The 17,478-nt window shown below is 39.8% G+C and overlaps 1 protein-coding gene across 2 annotated transcripts; it reads left to right on the top strand.

Moving 5' to 3' along the window:
• Window positions 1–5,165: 5,165 nt before the first annotated feature.
• ZSCAN16 (zinc finger and SCAN domain containing 16) lies at window positions 5,166–10,503 on the top strand. Of its 2 annotated transcripts, none has more exons than XM_065544285.2 (4): window positions 5,166–5,234; window positions 5,960–6,354; window positions 7,216–7,354; window positions 9,853–10,503. In XM_065544285.2, exons 2-4 carry the CDS (start codon window positions 5,968–5,970, stop codon window positions 10,371–10,373), a joined length of 1,047 nt encoding a protein of 348 aa, XP_065400357.1. In that variant the 5' UTR covers window positions 5,166–5,234; window positions 5,960–5,967; the 3' UTR covers window positions 10,374–10,503. The 2 variants fall into 2 exon arrangements, with proteins under 2 accessions (XP_065400357.1, XP_065400358.1); XM_065544286.2 differs by having other exon boundaries at window positions 9,795–10,503.
• The last annotated feature ends 6,975 nt before the right edge of the window (window positions 10,504–17,478 follow it).

Here is a 17,478-nt window from a genome sequence, read left to right as displayed (position 1 = left end):
CTGCAGTGAGCTGAGGTAGCGCCACTGCACTCCAGCCTTGGGAAAGAGCGAGACTCCGTCTCAAAAAAAAAAAAAAAAAGTCAAGCAGCATAGCCGTGCTTGTGTTCTTTTCATCACTGAATATATTACATAATATAATCACAACTATGTAAAATATTTAAAATATTAAAAAATTGAAAGGAAATTACAACAAACTCAACTGTATTTGGGTAATTAGGTAATTAGATTTCCCCTTTTTTCTTCCAATTTCGTATATTCCAAATGGAAAAGTTAGAAAGAATTCATCACACACATGTAAATGCTTTTGAAAAATTAAAATGCTACAGAATTATCTGAGTCCAGAGATTATTCTTTCATAACATTTTCAATTATTGTCTTTAGGGTAGGGTTAGTTTATTTAGATTTGTCCACTTCTCAAATGAATTTTGGAACTAATATTTTTTCCCAGAAAATCACTAATTTCATTGAGATTTTCAAAAATGTTAGCAGGCTATTTTCCTCTGCTATTTGTGATTTATAATGTTTAAATGTTTTCTCTCAATTGGATTTACCATAGGCTTGTTAACAAAGATTTTATTTTTGTATTTATTTATTAATGTCACTATTTTTCTATTTTCTATTTTCTAATCAATTTTCTTCTGCTTTTACTTTATTTTTTTCTAGCTTTTTCCTTGGGGGCAGGGGAGGCTGTCTCCTTTTTGTAATTCCTTGAGTTGGATGCTTAGTTCATTTATTTTCTTTCTTTTTTCTATAACGAAAGCAAGTGAGAATATACATCTACCAAGTACTGTTATTTTTTAAATAGTCCACTGTAGGGATTTGTGTGTGGCAGGGGTGAGAAGGTTGGGGCTTTCTGTTTTTGTAGTTTTGGAAGATACAGGGGCAGGAGAGGAAGGTCCTGCTTGTCATATACCAGACTATATACTTAGACTAATGAAGACGTCAGAGAGGCTTTATCCTAGTACAGGAAGAATACACCTAAGCTGAGGATAGAGCCAGGATTTTAACAAGATCTGCGACAATGATTGGAATCCTCCTTTTGTCTGGTGTTCAGCCACTCACGTTACCACAGCAGGTGCTCCAAGGTGCTAGCCAGTTAATTCTCCGAAGTTGGATGATGAGCCAGGGGCATATTTGAATATTCTGGGCTATTTAGGAAGTTCAGGAAGGTTGACCTGTGGCAGGTGTCATCCAGAAAGCAGGCTGGGCTTGTGCTTAAAAACCTGATGAGATAATTTAATTCAGTAAGATATTTAAAATAAAGAGAGCAAAATATACTGATAATACACTGTGCACTAAAGGGGAAGCAGGAAATTACTAAGCATTGTCTGGATTTTTTATCTGTTCAGTTGCCTATGAGGGACATGTTATGTCACAGTCAAGGGAAAAAGGGACTTTGGCTTTTGATCATGTACTTCTAATGGAAAGAAATGCAGGGGTTATACTTTTTCTAAAATTTTCTTTCCAGAGTGGAGAGTGTTCTAAAGTTTATTTGAAAATTATTTATATCTACACTTTCTAAATGTTTCACACAAATTTATTTGCTCACTTATATTTACTGTTTAAAAGCACAGGGAATTTGAATCTGATTTTCATCTTAAAGGAATTATACCCTTTTACAAGGCATAATTCCTTTAAGATGAAAGGTATATATCTACAAAAGGTATATATCTACGGAAGGATATACATTTCACAAAAAAAAAAAAAATTGTCAAACTAGATGCTGGGGACATTTATTCTTTTTAATAAATTTATGTGAATTCATTACTTATCTTTGACTTGTCAAACAAAGAATTTCAGAGGAGGAAAATAGATATTGATGAAATTCTCCATTAATTTGTAGGTTGTGGAGAATAAATAGGGTTTTAAGAACAATTATCTTTTCCCATATCCCAGTAGCAAATCTTCATAAGAAATTGAAATATTCCAGAAATATACAATGTATAAAATGCAAGTTCTCCTTAAGATTACCCCAACTGATACTCACGGTGAATTTTATTTATTTATTTATTTATTTATTTTACTTTATTTTGTTTTTCTTGAGACAGAGTCTCACTCCGTCACCAGGCTGGAGTGCGGTGGCATGATCTCCGCTTACTGCAACTTCCACCTCCTGGGTTCAAGTGATTCTCCTGCCTAAGCCTCCTGAGTAGCTGGGACTATCAGGCACATGCCACCACGCCCAGCTAATTTTTGTATTCTCAGTAGAGACGGGGTTTCACCATGTTGGCCAGGATGGTCTCGATCTCTTGACCTCGTGATCTGCCTGCCTTGGCCTCCCAAAGTGCTAGGATTACAGGTGTGAGCCACCGTGCCTGGCCAACATTTTTAAGATAATAATTTTCACAAAAACAATCATACCATATCTTTTGTAACTTTTTATTTTACTCAATATACCTTTGGCATCTCTTAGTTTCTAAAAACCGGGTGGTATTTTAATGAATAGACATATAGAAATTTAAATTCCAAATATTAGGCATTCGAGTTTCCCAATTTAAATAAACAGTGCTTCTTTGTACATACGTTCAAACATTTAAGTAAGCATTTCTATATAGATAAATCCAGGAAGCTAAGTTTTGAATCAAGGGGTATGGACAACTTCTCACCTTCTAAATAAGTCTTACCTTCTAAAAATGTACAACTAAGTATGCCCGTATATCCATACACTTCCTAACACTGAATATTATAAATTGTTTGTCTTTAGCAATCTGAAAGATTTTTAAACATCTTTCTTGTTTTATTTAAATTCTTATTAGTGAATCTTTTCATATTCATTATTCTTAGTTTTGTGTTCTATAAATGTCATCTGAGTTCGTGTGAAGAGAGTCCACCAGGCTTTGTGTGAGCAATAAGGCTGTTTATTTCACTTGGGTGCAAGTGGGCTGAGTCCAAAAGGAGAGTCAGCAAAGGGAGATAGGGATGGGGCAGTGTTACAGGATTTGGGTAGATAGTGGGAAATTACAGTTAAACGTGGTTATCTCTTGTGGGCAGGGGCGGGGGTCACAAGATGCAGGGTGGGGAGATCATGAGACTCATTGTCGGGGGTGGGGGGAATGTCACAAGGTCGATTGATTAGTTGGGGTGGGGCAGGAACAAATCACAATGGTGGAATGTCATCTTTTGTGGTTCTGCAGTTGCTCCAGGTCATCTGGATGTATACTTGCTGGTCACAGGGGTTATGATGGCTTTGTATCATATTGTCAGAGGCCTGACAATAAATGTATGCAGGTTAAGTACTTTGTCTATTTTTCTATTGGCTTGTTCATATTTTTATTTTTTGGTAAGATAAAAGGTCTTTGTATATAAGGAAAATCAGCTGTGTCTTTTAGATGTGTAGCATATTTTACTTTTAATTTATATTTTATTTTTACTTTTTTCATTCAAATATTTTAATTTTACAAGACCAGTTTCATTTATCTTTTCCTCCATGGCCTTTTCAGTTTTATGTCTTTAGGGTTTTGCGTTATTCTTAAAAAGCCCCTTCCCAGTCCAGTTTTCCAACCTGTCTCCCTGCTTCTGCCCTTGCCCAACCCCTTCACATTCAAGTCTACTGTTAACATAGCAGCCAAAATAATAATTTCAATACCCAAGTTTAATCATGTTACTTCTCTACTCAGAAATCTCGAATGAGCCATGCTGTGTAGCTCACACCTGTAGTTCCAGCTAGTCAGGAGGCTGAGGCAAGAGGATCACTTGAGCCCAGGAGTTTCAGGCTGCAGTGAGCTATGATCACACCACTCACTGCACTCCAGTCTGGGTGACAGAATGAGACCCATCACTTAAAAAAAAGGAAAAGGAAAGAAAAGAGAAAAGAAAAATAAACTTTCAGTAGCTTAGCATTTTATCATTTTAGAGTAAAAATACCCTTGCACTCACCGAAGGTTCTCACTCTCTCTCCACCCAATGCTCTTTTGCTCACTCAGCTCCAGAAAAACAAGTATCCTTCCTTTGCCCAAATTACTTAAAACACACCTCACTCCAGGCTTTTGCATTTGTTATCCCTCTCCCTGAAACATCTTTATCCCTGATGGCCCATTCCCTCAGCTCCCTCAATCTTTGCTCAAATGTCAATTTACTAGTCAGGTCCTCCATGAATATCCTATTTAAACTGTATCACTTCATTCTCACCCCAAATTCCCTATTTCCTTTATTTTCTCCTTAGCACTAATATTCACCATCTATACACTATTTTTTTTTGGTTTATTGCCTGCCTTGCCACCACACACACACATACACACACACACACGATTATAAATTCCATGAAAGAAAGGGCATTGTTTTGCTCAAAATTAGTTCCAGCTTCCACAATAGTGCCTGGCATAGTAGGTAAATCAATATTTGTGGAAGAAACGGGAAGAGGGAGAAAAAAACTAAGAGCATTTTTCAACCATCAGTTTAGCAAAGATCAAAATATTTTATAACACTGTGTTGACAAGTATAGGTAAATAAGAATATTGCTAGTAGATTCTATGATTGGTGATTTGGCATTAACAAAAGTACAAATTTCCCTCTTCTATGCTGTAGTAACTCCCTTTCTAGAAATGCAGACTATGGATATATCCTTACACATGAAAAATGTGAGTTCACGGTAAGTTATTGCAGCAATGTTTGAAAAAGAAAAATTGGAAACAACCTCATGGCCACCAATGGGGTAGTTTATTAATATATTACGGCACATAATACACAGTTGAATACTGTGCAGTTGTTTAAAAAGACCAAGATCAAGGAAACAGTTATGTACAGTCTTTACCAAGATCACTTGGTAAAAAGAAAAATAAGAAAGTTACAGAAATGCTACTCTTTATGCAGAGGGGAAAAAGCGCAGACAATCTATAACGGTGTAATGTATCTATGGAAGGATATACAAGTCACGAAAAATACTGTCAAACTAGACGCTGGGGGACATTTACTTTTTTTAATAAATGTATGTGAATGCATTACTTATCCATATTACTTATTTAATAATTAAACCGGAAAACATTTTTAAAAAGTAGAAATAAGACTTGCTTGCAGGCCCCGCAATCCCATCAATACGAGGTGTAGAACCCGGGTCCTCCACTGCCTAGGGCTGAGGAGGCAAGCCCTAAAGCTGCCACAGAGGCGAAGCTTCCTAGAGCGGCCCGGAAGTGCCCGGCTGAAGCGGCCGGGCGCTGATTGGTGTCTTTGAGTCTAGTCTTTGTTCGGGGCTGTCCAAAGGACGCTAGCTATTGCACCTGTTCCTCCCTGCGCGTAAGGTGAGTGTCTCCCGGCTCCCAGGTGGAGAAAAGGGGACAAGGCGCAGCTGTGGTCAGCAGCAACACCCTCCCCACACCTCCCTGTCGCGGGCAGAGTGTAATACTCCTCTCCCTCCCTCCGTCCCCCAACAGATCTACGGGAGAGGAGTTGGCCCGACCTTCTGGGAGAGGACGGGTGGAAGGGGGACACTGGTTGCGGGTTCCTTTGCAGAGGCATCTGATTCCCTTCCAGGGTTGGCACACATATCCTATAACCAGTGAATCCTGGGGACACAAATGGCCCATGCATCTCATAGTAACAGAATGAAGAGCCTTTTAACAAAGCAGTTAATAATACTTGGTGTTTATTTAGTGCTTACTAGTGCCTGCTGCCATGCCAGAGACATTGCATACGTTCTCATGTAATCTATGTATCAACCCTGTAACACACATGAGAATTGTACATGAGGATCTGTAGTTCTAGTCCAAATAAATAACTTCCCAAGTTACACAATAGAGCACAGATTCAAACCATGTCCCTGCGTCACTGTTGTTTTGTTTTGTTGTTTTCAGCTTCCTATAAGACTGTTTTCTCTGATTGACTTCTGGTGGCTTGGCTTCATTATGATGTGTTTATGTTCACAGCAATTTTTGTAATTTCTCTATGGTAACAACTTTTTATGCCTTAGGAGTGTCTCTGAGGCAGGATTCTAAGAGATTCTCTTTGACTCAATCTCTCCTGACAGAGCCCAGAATGACCACAGCCCTGGAACCTGAGGAACGAAAAGGACTTCCGATAATTAAGGCAGAAGACCATTACTGGGGACAGGATTCCAGCTCACCAAAGTGCAGTCCTCACAGGAGGGAACTCTGTAGACAGCACTTCAGGAAGCTCTGCTATCAGGATGCACCTGGACCCCGTGAAGCTCTTACCCAGCTGTGGGAGCTCTGCCGTCAGTGGTTGAGGCCAGAATGCCACACCAAGGAGCAGATTTTAGACCTGCTGGTGCTAGAACAGTTCCTGAGCATTCTTCCTAAAGACCTGCAAGCATGGGTGCAGGCACACCATCCAGAGACTGGAGAGGAGGCAGTGACTGTGCTGGAGGATCTGGAGAGAGAGCTTGATGAACCTGGAAAGCAGGTGTGAAGGGGCAGTCATCTGGCTGTGAGTGATAAGGGCATATGGACGGAGCCAAAGCAAAAGGCATATGAAAAAACATCTCAAAATATTTATACTCTAAAGAACAAGGCATAGGAAAGGACCTGACTACCTATGTCAAATAATTAAAGTGTGGCTGGGTAAAGAGAAAAGAGTCACTAGACTGATTCTATGCCTGTTTGGAAGGCTAAGATCAATGGGAAGTTACCAAAAGGCAATCAGGTATTAGAGGAAAAGAAATAATTTTCTGCCATTCATAGATACCCATAAATAAAATAGGCTACCCCATAAGAAACTCCCTTTCCATATAGGTATTCAAGCGGAGATTCAAGTAGATGTCAAGGATATTGCAGAATAGACCTGTCCAACAGAAATGTAATGAAAGCTGTATATGTATTTAAATTTTCTAGTAGCCACATTAAAAAAACAAAAACAGGTGAAATATATTTTTAACCCACGATATTTATCTCATTTGTACTAGCCATATTTTAAGTACTCAGTGACCACATTTTGCTAGTGACTACCATATCAGACAGAATGGTTATAGAAGAAATGCTCCCATTTGCTGGAAGTTGGGCTAGATGATTTTTAAGCTACCTTCCAAATCCCAGTGCTCTGATCCTGGACTTCTGCAGATCAATGAAAGAAGAGACACTGAATTTTACTCTCTAGTGTCCTCAATTGTAGAGATTAGCCTCTGTTCCTTTTCCTAGCCATTATTGCCATTTACAATGAAATGAGACTTTGTCCCCCCTTCCTATGTCCCTGGCAGATGTTTCATTTGATTATCTGAAGTTACTTAAGTTTCCATAAAGTTCACCTTACACACCTTATTTTCCCTAGGTCCCAGGCAATTCAGAGAGACAGGACATACTCATGGACAAGTTGGCCCCCTTGGGAAGGCCATATGAATCACTGACTGTCCAGCTCCATCCCAAGAAGACCCAACTGGAGCAGGAAGCTGGGAAACCACAAAGGAATGGTAAGCAGGAACAGCTCTAAGTATATGAGGGAAGAGGTGCTTCCTTAGGTGAGAGGAGAACTTTCTCCTTTTAAAGATTCCCTGCTTGTCCTCCACCTCACTGTGGATAATTTTCTCCTGTTATTACCCTTGCTCCATGATAGAGTTATATTTTAGTTTCTCACTGGACAAAAAAAGCTGTTATTTGGCCCAAGGGATGAGGATGGAGTTTATTTAATATCCTTATAATTCTGTTGTTATCTAATGATTCTAGTTCCAAATCTCCCTAAATTTCCATTTTGAGACAGGAGAACTTATGGCACCCTGTATTGGTCAGCGAGGCCTGCCATACAAAATATCATAGACTTATGGGTGGCTTAACAATAGAAATTTATTTTCTCACAGTTCTGGAGGCTGGAAGTCCAAGAAGAAGATGCTTACAGGGTTAGTTTCTAGTGAGGCTTCTCTCCTGGGCTTGCAGACTTCTTGCTGTGTCTTCACATGGCCTTTCTCTGTACACACACACTCCTGGTGTCTCTTCCCCTTGTAAGGACACTAGTACTACTGGATTAGGGTCCTACCCTTATGAATTCATTCAACCTTAATTACTTCATTAAAGGCCCTATCACCATATACAGTAATGTTTGAAAGGGGTTAAGGCTTCAATGTGTGAATTTGTGGAGGAAGACAAGTCAATCCATAACACATTCCCATGATGAAAGAAGTAGGGAAAAGAGACAATGATCAGTCAGTACAGCAAAGTTTCTTGTTTTTATCTGCATGTCAAATTAACTGGGTTTGGTCCCCCATCCCAGCTCCCTAATTACAAACGAGGGTGTCTAGTGTATCCCCCAGGCTACATTAAAAAGCAGGTGAATTTTAAATTCCAGTTTGTCCAAACCCTACCTTTTTCAGTGCTTACCGCCCTTTCTCTAGAGGCTCTCATGTCTAATAATGCCTCTCCGGGTAGTTCCTTTTACTCCAGCCTATTTTGTATTCTTACTACTTAAGTTTTACCAATATAGTTCTCCCATTTTGTAGGATCCCTACCCAATGATTTGTCTAATCTGAAAGATTATTTTGAGCGAAGATGTTCCTAGCTGCTATCTGGAAAGGATGACATTTAATTATATGTAACATAAAGAAGCATTTAAGTGCTTTAACTCTAGGAGTGGAGTACTGGTTAGTTTGACTTTAGAAGTGAGATTGAGAACCTCCTATCTGTTCTTTTTTATTTTTATTTTATTTTATTTTATTTTAGAAGAGAGGTCTCACTACGTTTCCCAGGCTTGTCTCAAACTCCTGGGCTCAAGTGATCCTCCCACCTTAGTTTCCCAAGTGCTAGGATTATAAGCGTGAGTCACTGTGCCTAGCTCAACCCATCTTTTGATTCATTCATCTTTCATTGAGCATTTACTAAGTAGCAGCTGTATGCCAGGCACTATACTAAAATAAATGTAAGGAATCCAAAGGTAAGACACTTACATTACTTCTCTTCAAGAAGCAGGAGAGTGAGCACTTACAATAGCATAATAATTACTGTACTAGAGATACACTGTGAACTGCAAAGAGGATAGCTATCCCTAAGGTGCACCTGCAAAAGTATCACAGAGTAGGCTTGCTTGAGCTGAGAAGGTCATGTGGGAACTGAAAGGTGGTGACATTTTAGGCAAAGAAACAGAGAAAAAAGCATCAGAGAATAATATTCTAAGAATAGCAACTGCTCTGAGTTTGATTCTGATAAGGAGTCATCTGTGGGAGGGAAAATCAGCAATCTGTGTTTTAATAAACCATCCAGCTGATTCTGATGCACAGTAAGGTTTGAAACCACTAAGCTAGGATTTAGACAGGAGGCGATAACCGCAAGAACATCAGTTTCAGGAAAAAAATATTTTATCCAGCATATACACTGACTATCCATTGTCATTTCCTATTCCTTTTCATTCCTCTGTTTACCCTGACCTGCATGTTGTCACCCTGCTTCCAGCTAATTATTATCCTTCAAACACACGCCTCTCCTTGGATGGTTCCTATTCACTATATTCCTTTCAGACCCCAAATCCTATTATCCTCTCCATTCACTTTTACTTGATTTTACTTGCCACCTATGTTTCAGGCCCCTGCATGTTTCTCCCAAACTTTTACCTCCATCCCCATCTCTGTTCTCCAGTCTCTCTAATTAACCTTGGCATATCTATAGTCCTCTCATTTATCCTTCTTCCCTTACACAGTATTGCTAGCTTATCTTTTGAGCTCTATTTTTGCCTTTTCTTCTTAATCTACTCTCAAACAACTTCTTCTGCTTATATCTTCCTTCTTTATTTCTTCCCTCCATTGTGACTCTGTGCTATGATGATACCAAAAATAAGATGGTACCAAATATTTGATATGTGTGTTGTTATGTTGACTTCTCATTATTTTATAACACATTTATAACATTTACATGTTCTTTCTTCCATAGGCTGTTTGCTTCTCAAACATACAATAGGACCCGTTTGTGTACTGTTTGTTTGTTACAGGTGATAAAACTAGGACTAAGAATGAAGAGTTGTTCCAGAAGGAAGATATGCCCAAAGACAAGGAATTCCTTGGGGAGATAAATGACAGACTGAACAAAGATACTCCTCAGCATCCTAAGTCCAAAGATATTATGGAAAATGAGGGCAGATCAGAATGGCAACAGAGGGAAAGAAGACGATATAAATGTGATGAATGTGGGAAAAGTTTCAGTCATAGCTCAGACCTTAGTAAACACAGGAGAACTCACACTGGAGAGAAGCCCTATAAATGTGACGAGTGTGGAAAAGCCTTCATTCAGCGCTCACATCTCATTGGACATCATAGAGTACACACTGGAGTAAAACCCTATAAATGTAAAGAATGTGGGAAAGATTTCAGTGGGCGCACAGGTCTTATTCAACATCAGAGAATCCACACAGGTGAAAAACCCTATGAATGTGATGAGTGTGGAAGACCTTTCCGAGTAAGTTCAGCTCTTATTAGACATCAAAGAATTCATACAGCAAATAAACTCTACTAATATAGTAGTGATATCAAAAGTTCTTTAGACACTCAGGCCTAACTAGTTACCAGAGAATCTAATTTAGAAACCTTGAGTTTCCTCAGTGTGGTCAAAGCTTCAGTCATCATTAAATTTCTCTGGCACCAAAGAATCTACCTGAGTAAAATGTCCTTTTATTTCAAATTAGTTCAGTTTTGAGGGGGAATCAAGAATTCTTTCAGAAAGCTTTGTCCACTGACAACACTGGTCACCTGCAGTCCAAGATCAATGGTTCCTGGATGAAAGACAGTGAATTAATTCTGTCTCTGCTCTAGATCCTTTTAGTTGACCATTCACTGTCTGACTTTAGGCAAGACATACAGTTTTTCTCTGCCTTCATTTCCCCTTCTGTACAGATGATAATGGAAGCTCACCAGGTATGTTTTGACAAGTTAAAACAGATGAAAACTACTTTTGAGATTAACATATAAAACAATGCTAATTATTTGTTTTCCATCATTACTCATATAATATCCTAAATATCCCTTTTTTATCTTAAAATGGGGAGTATGATTATTTTTTGGAAATTTTTGTTTGCCAGTGATAAAGAATAAGCCATCAGAAGACAAGGCCAGCCTGGTCAACACAGCGAGACCCCACCTCTACAGAAAATTAAGAAAAATTAGCCAGGCATGGTGGCACACACCTGTAGTCCCACACAACTATTTAGGAGGCTGAGGTGGGAAGATCACTTGAACCCAGGAGTTCAAGGCTGTAGTGAGACGTGATTGCACCATTGCACTCCAGCCTAGGCAACAGCAAGACCTTATCTCAAAAAGAAGAAAAAAAGGAGGCTGAGGAAAACAAAATGGAGGAGAAGGCAGTCTGTGATCATTAGGAGTTGCTAGGGAGAGGAAAGGATCTATAACTAGATAAATAACTTCTTTTCTGGATTTCAGGTTATTTTAAACTGAGGGAGATAGGAAGGGGTTGATCTAACTTGGTCCAGTTTGTCCAGATTGGTGGCCAGTACTCACATTAACTCAAATAAAATGGAAAATTCAGTTCCTCACATTTCAAGTGCTCATAGCTACATGTTAGTGGCCACTATATTGGATAGCACAGATACACACTTTTTTTGTCTTTTTTTCACCCAGGCTGGAGTGATCCTCTGTTCACTGCAAGCTCCACCTCCCGGGTTCAAGCGATTCTCCTGCCTCAGCCTCCTGAGTAGCTGAGATTACAGGCATGCACCACCATGCCTGGCTAATTTTTGTATTTTTAGCAGGATTTTGCCATGTTGGCCAGGCTGGTCTCAAACTCAAGTGATCTGCCCACCTCAGCCTCCCAAAGTGCTGGGATTAAAGGTGTGAGCCACCACACCTGGCCACATCACTAATTTGAGAATCTTATACCATGACAGGAATTGTGGCCGAAGGCCTTGCACATTCAAATTCACACCACCAATCAAACTGCCAAGAGCAGAACTCTGGTTCTTTGCTTAGTTCTAGGAATAATGATCACCAAAACAATCAGGAAAGAAGTGATCTAATCTCTTCAAATCTCTTGTTTTCAATTAAGAGATTTCAATTGAAGATATCTATTAAGAACACCTGCTTTATCGTTGTGTTTAAGATCAGGAAAACTACAAGAATCATTTTTATGTCTACAACTATAGGAACATGAATCTTTAAAAAATAATAATAATAAAGAGTTTAGCCTCATTGTCCAGGCTGGAGTACAGTGGCACAATCATACCTCACTGCAGCCTGGAACTCCTGGGCTCCAGCGATCCTCCCACCTCAGCCTTCCTAGAGTAGCTGGGACTACAAGCACACACCACCGTGTCTGGGTATTTTGTTTGTTTTAGAGATAGGGTCTGACTATGTTACTCAGGCTAGTATCGAATTCATGGCCTCAAACAATCCTCCCATCCTCCTCCCAAAGTGCTGGATATTACAGGCATGAACCACCATGCCCCGCCAAGAAAATGAATCTTGAGGTATTTCTCATAATGCCCTAAACATAAACTGAGCTTTTATGTCCCTTTAACATAATGGTCCTTTAAAAAAAATGTATATTTACTTTGAATATCTTACATCAACACATTTTTTAATGTCATGTTTCACACGAATACTTGTTTTGTGACTTACTGTAATTACCTGAGCAATATTTCAAAGAATTTGAAACAGTCAAAGAAAGGAATTTCTTTAATGGTCCTGAAAAGTAAAGTATGAAATATTTAATATTAGTATTAGAAACATCCTTATTTTAAAAATAAAGTTAGGTGCTTTCTGAATAATGGCTTTTCCCCTTTTACCTTTAATCTTTCTGAGAAACACTACAATGCTTAGAAAGTGTTCAGATCTTTAAAGGGGAAACTCACGTTTCTGATCTTATCCTTCCTTGAATTTAGGGAGGCTTCTGCAATGGTAAGAAAGATGATTTTGGCTACCCCAAGAGTAGATTTCCTAAAATTGGTAAACACATGACAGACTGATTTTCCTTTATCCTCTGTATCAGCAGTCCCCAACCTTTCTGGAACCAGGGACTGGTCTCGTGAAAGACAATTTTTCCAGGGACAGGGAAGTGGGTGTGGTTTCATTTATCATTAGATTCTCATAAGGAAAGTGCAACCTAGATCCCTCGCATGTGCAGTTCATGATAGGGTTTGCGACCCTGTGAGAATCTAATCCCACTGCTCATCTGACAGGAGGTAGAGCTCAGCTTTGCTTGCTCACTGGCCCCTCACCTCCTGATTTCCTGGCCATGGCGGGGACGTGGGGACTTCTGCTATATATGACAGAACATTCCATTCAGCTAGTAGTTTTGAATACGTATTATGTACAAAGAGCTATTCTAGTCTTAGAGTTCTGCACCCTTAAAGGCTGAGTGAAGAGCAGTCTGAAGCAGTATAACCATTCTACCCTTTTTAGATTTTTTTTTTTTTTTTTTTTTTGAGACGGAGTCTCGCTCTGTCTCCCAGGCTGGAGTGCAGTGGCCGGATCTCAGCTCACTGCAAGCTCCGCCTCCCGGGTCCACGCCATTCTCCTGCCTCAGCCTCCCGAGTAGCTGGGACTACAGGCGCCTGCCACCTCACCCGGCTAGTTTTTTTTTTTTTTTGTATTTTTTAGTAGAGACGGGGTTTCACCGTGTTAGCCAGGATGGTCTCGATCTCCTGACCTCATGATCCACCCGTCTCGGCCTCCCAAAGTGCTGGGATTACAGGCTTAAGCCACCGCGCCCGGCCCCTTTTTAGATTTTATGTTGATTCCAAATTGCCACCACAGTGCCCACCACAGGTTTGGTCTAATGTTAATCAGAAGGGTAACGGTAGGAGTCAGGGAGGGACAGAAAGACATGGGGCCAGAGACAGCCTAGCATGATGTAGGTAAGAGAAGAACAGTCAGTGGGATCTAGGATAATTGCAGGCAAAAGGCAAAAGAGGCATGAGGTCAAAGGAAATCGAAGTAGTTGCTGGTACTATGGAGACGCAGGCAGTGTCTTAGTAAGCATGTAGAAACCCACAGAAGAAACGGGTGAGAGTGCAACCAGTTGGAAATAACACAGCTCAATCAAGCCACATTTCTTGGAAGAGGAGGTGTAATATTTTGGACACTGTATCAGTTCTAGAAGAGAGCCATCCCGAATGGACAGCACCTGGTCTGAAAAAAAAAAAAAAAAAAAAAAAAAACCCTGAACATCGAAAGCAGTTCCTCAGAGAGTTGTGTCGAAAGCAAATGTGTTGTTGTTCTTCATATCTTTCTGGAGGGTTTTTTTTTTTTTTTCTGGGGGAGGAGTCAAGAATTTATATTTTGTAGTTTCATGGACTAACAAGACAGTAATTACAACAGACAGCTATAGGGATTATGGGGGACAGCTCTCTCAGACACAGATGGGATGGTAGTGAACTGGCAGTTCTAAGTGAGGGTGTCAACAGGTATGAATGGAACAAATAGATGAGTGTTGAGGGAGGGTTTATAGGAGGTGTCAGTGGGTATTGATGAAAAGGGGGAAAACGAGGAGAAAGGGATGAAAAGAGAATAATTTTAAAAGGAGGGCAAGGGCATAGGGAGAGGAACAACTATAAAACAAGGGATGGAGATAGGAAAGATAGACAAGTGATTCTAATATATTGGCATCAATCATTGTTGGAGACAGTGGATCATCTGATACAAGCCATATAAAGGTAAAAAGACTAGCTCCTGATCCCAAGTGCTTTGAGTCTTATGTGTACAGCACACACTATATTAGCTTTATTAAATGGTCTACATTCTTATCCTGAGGATGAAATTATTTTATTATAGTCTCATCACAAAATCCATCAACAGTGGAAACAAATGGAAACGGAAATGCTTCAAAACAACCTGTTTTTCCCATCATACTATTACAAGGGAGTTAGGCTGAGGTTTTAAAAGAGTAGGTATCTCAGTCTTTCTTACTCAGATCCTCTAGAGCAAGGTTTCTCAACCTTGAGAAACTATTTCTATTGACATTCTGGGCCAGACAATTGTTTGATGTCAGGGGCTGTCCTCTGCACTGTAGGATGTTTAGCAGTATCCCTGGCCTCTACCCACTAGATGTTACTAGTACTTCCACTTGTGATATCCAAAAATGTCTCCAGGCAATTTGGTGGGCAGGCTGAGTGAGGCAAATGTCCCCTGAGAGGCAAAATCACCCCCAGTTGAGAACCCCTGAACTATAGGAAAATAATCAGATTTCTATGACTGTTCCACATCATATACAATAAAATTCTACTTAGAAATGCTACATGTGGCCGGGCGCGGTGGCTCACACCTGTAATCCCAACACTTTGGGAGGCCGAGGTGGGTGGATCATCTGAGGTTGGGAGTTCCAGACCACCCTGACCATCATGGAGAAACCTCGTCTCTACTAAAAATACAAAATTAGCTGGGCATGGTGGCGCATGCCTGTAATCCCAGCTACTCAGGAGGCTGAGGCAGGAGAATGGCTTGAACCCGGGAGGCAGAGGTTGCAGTGAGCCGAGATCATCGTGCCATTGCACTCCAGCCTGGGCAACAACAGCAGAAACAAAAGGAAGGGAAAGGGGAAGGGAAAGGGAAAGGAGGGAAAGAAGGAAATGAAAGAGAGGAGGGAAAGAAAGGAGGGAAAGGAAGGAAAGAGAAGAAAGAAATGCTGCATGTGACCAGCACTACTGGACCCTTTTCCTACCCCAGAAAATTATTCCCAACATACCTAAAATCAGTGCAGCAATGATGCTAAAAAGTAGTCTACTTTAGAAAGCCTTACCTTATTTACTAGTGAGGACTAGTAATGTGACTTCAGTGTGACTTGCATAAAGAGCTTACACTGCATTTTTGCAGACCTTCCCCTTCCCTCCTTGCCACACTTCTGGTGCAATTTTCTTCTTTGCCCCTTGACCCAAACATGAACATAGACATTTTATCCTTGATCTAAATCTGTACTGTCCAGTGTAGTAGCCACGAAGTACATTCGGCTCTGCAACTGAGGAACTAAATTTATAATTTTAATTAAACTTTAAAACTCATAATTCACTAGGTAACTTTTAAGTATGTTTGAAATAATTTGGATATGTGAATCTATTTTTTCCATTTTAAATTTTATGTAATCTCAGTATAAATTATTTATGAAAATGTAATATGTGAATTGAGATGTCCAATAAGTATAAACACACTGGCTTTCAAAAAATGGAATATAGGATATTAATAATTTTTATAATGATTAGATGTTGATATAGTAATATTTTGGATATGATGGTTTAAACTAAAGATAATTTCACCTGCCTTTTTGCATTTTAATATGGCTATTAATAAGAAAGTTTTAAATTACATAGGTGAATCCTATTATCTTCCTATTTATTAGACAGAACTGACCTTCAGTTCTGCAGAAGACCATTCCACACAAAGGAGAGAGGTAATGCAAAGTCTCTGATTAGGAATGAATTTGATGTGTTACAGGAACTGAAAAAGGTCACGTGTTGAAAGCACTGGATTAAGGGGAAGGTCACACAAGATTAGGTTAGAGAGGTGAGCAGGGGCCGGGATGTGTGTTCTAAACGTGATGGGGAACTACTAGAAGGGAGGAACATAATCCAATGTTTGTTTTTAAAAGATCATTCTGGCTCCTTAAAGAGGCAAGAATGAGAAAATAGCAGAAGTAAGGAAATCAGTCCAGAGGCTACTGTAGTAACCCAAGTGAGAGAAGGTGGTGGCATGGACCATGGGTTCCCAGTGGGTATAAAGAGAAACAAACAGATTTAAGATACATTTTGGAGATGAAAATATAATCTTGCTCATTGTTGTAGATTCCTAAATTCTGCTTGAAAAGATGTCTTTTTTTTTTTTTTTTTTTTTTTTGAGACGGAGTCTTGCTGTGTCGCCCAGGCTGGAGTGCAGTGGCCGGATCTCAGCTCATTGCAAGCTCCGCCTCCCGGGTTTTTACGCCATTCTCCTGCCTCAGCCTCCCGAGTAGCTGGGACTACAGGCGCCCACCACCTCGCCCGGCTAGTTTTTTGTATTTTTTAGTAGAGACGGGGTTTCACCGTGTTAGCCAGGATGGTCTTGAACTCCTGACGTCGTGATCCGCCCGTCTCGGCCTCCCAAAGTGCTGGGATTACAGGCTTGAGCCACCGCGCCCGGCCAGAAAAGATGTCTCTGTATTAGGTTAAACAAATGAAATCCCTTGTTTTTGTGGGTCAAAATGGTTAAATACCAGAAAGGTAAAATGATTTAACCTAATAGAAACAAATAATGACAGAGAAGAATCAGAGGCATGAAACTGGAGAGGGGACATTGAAATGGGGCTTATTTATTAAAATGAAAATTTTTATTGTTCTCTTCTCCTTAAATCTCTCTGTGGAAGGCACCCTTGTCAAAAAAAAAAAAGAAAGAGAGAAAAAGAAAAAACAAACAAAAACAAACAAACAAAAAACCCTTTGTTTAAAGACAAATTGCCAACAAACCCGATGAGATTCAGAACACTGCTGCAATAACGTATCTCTGTAGAAACTTATACTTTCATCTGGACAGCAAATTTCCTAAGCTGATAAAACCAGGTTATCAACGAAAGGCGAGAGTACAGAATTTAAAGGAAGAATGCCTGAGTATGAATCTTTGTTCTGCCAGTTACTAGTTATATGACC

Source organism: Macaca fascicularis, chromosome 4 (assembly GCF_037993035.2).
Source record: "Macaca fascicularis isolate 582-1 chromosome 4, T2T-MFA8v1.1".
Classification (NCBI taxonomy): Eukaryota; Metazoa; Chordata; class Mammalia; order Primates; family Cercopithecidae; genus Macaca; species Macaca fascicularis.
Note: the sequence above shows the minus strand (reverse complement) of the source record. Positions and strands in the feature narration are given on the sequence as shown.

Coding starts and splice junctions, on each gene's coding strand:
- ZSCAN16 (XM_065544285.2), top strand. CDS start 5,968: ATGACCACAGCCCTGGAACCTGAGGAACGAAAAGGACTTCCGATAATT. Junction 6,355..7,215: donor TTGATGAACCTGGAAAGCAG/GTGTGAAGGGGC, acceptor TATTTTCCCTAG/GTCCCAGGCAATTCAGAGAG. Junction 7,355..9,852: donor TGGGAAACCACAAAGGAATG/GTAAGCAGGAAC, acceptor TGTTTGTTACAG/GTGATAAAACTAGGACTAAG.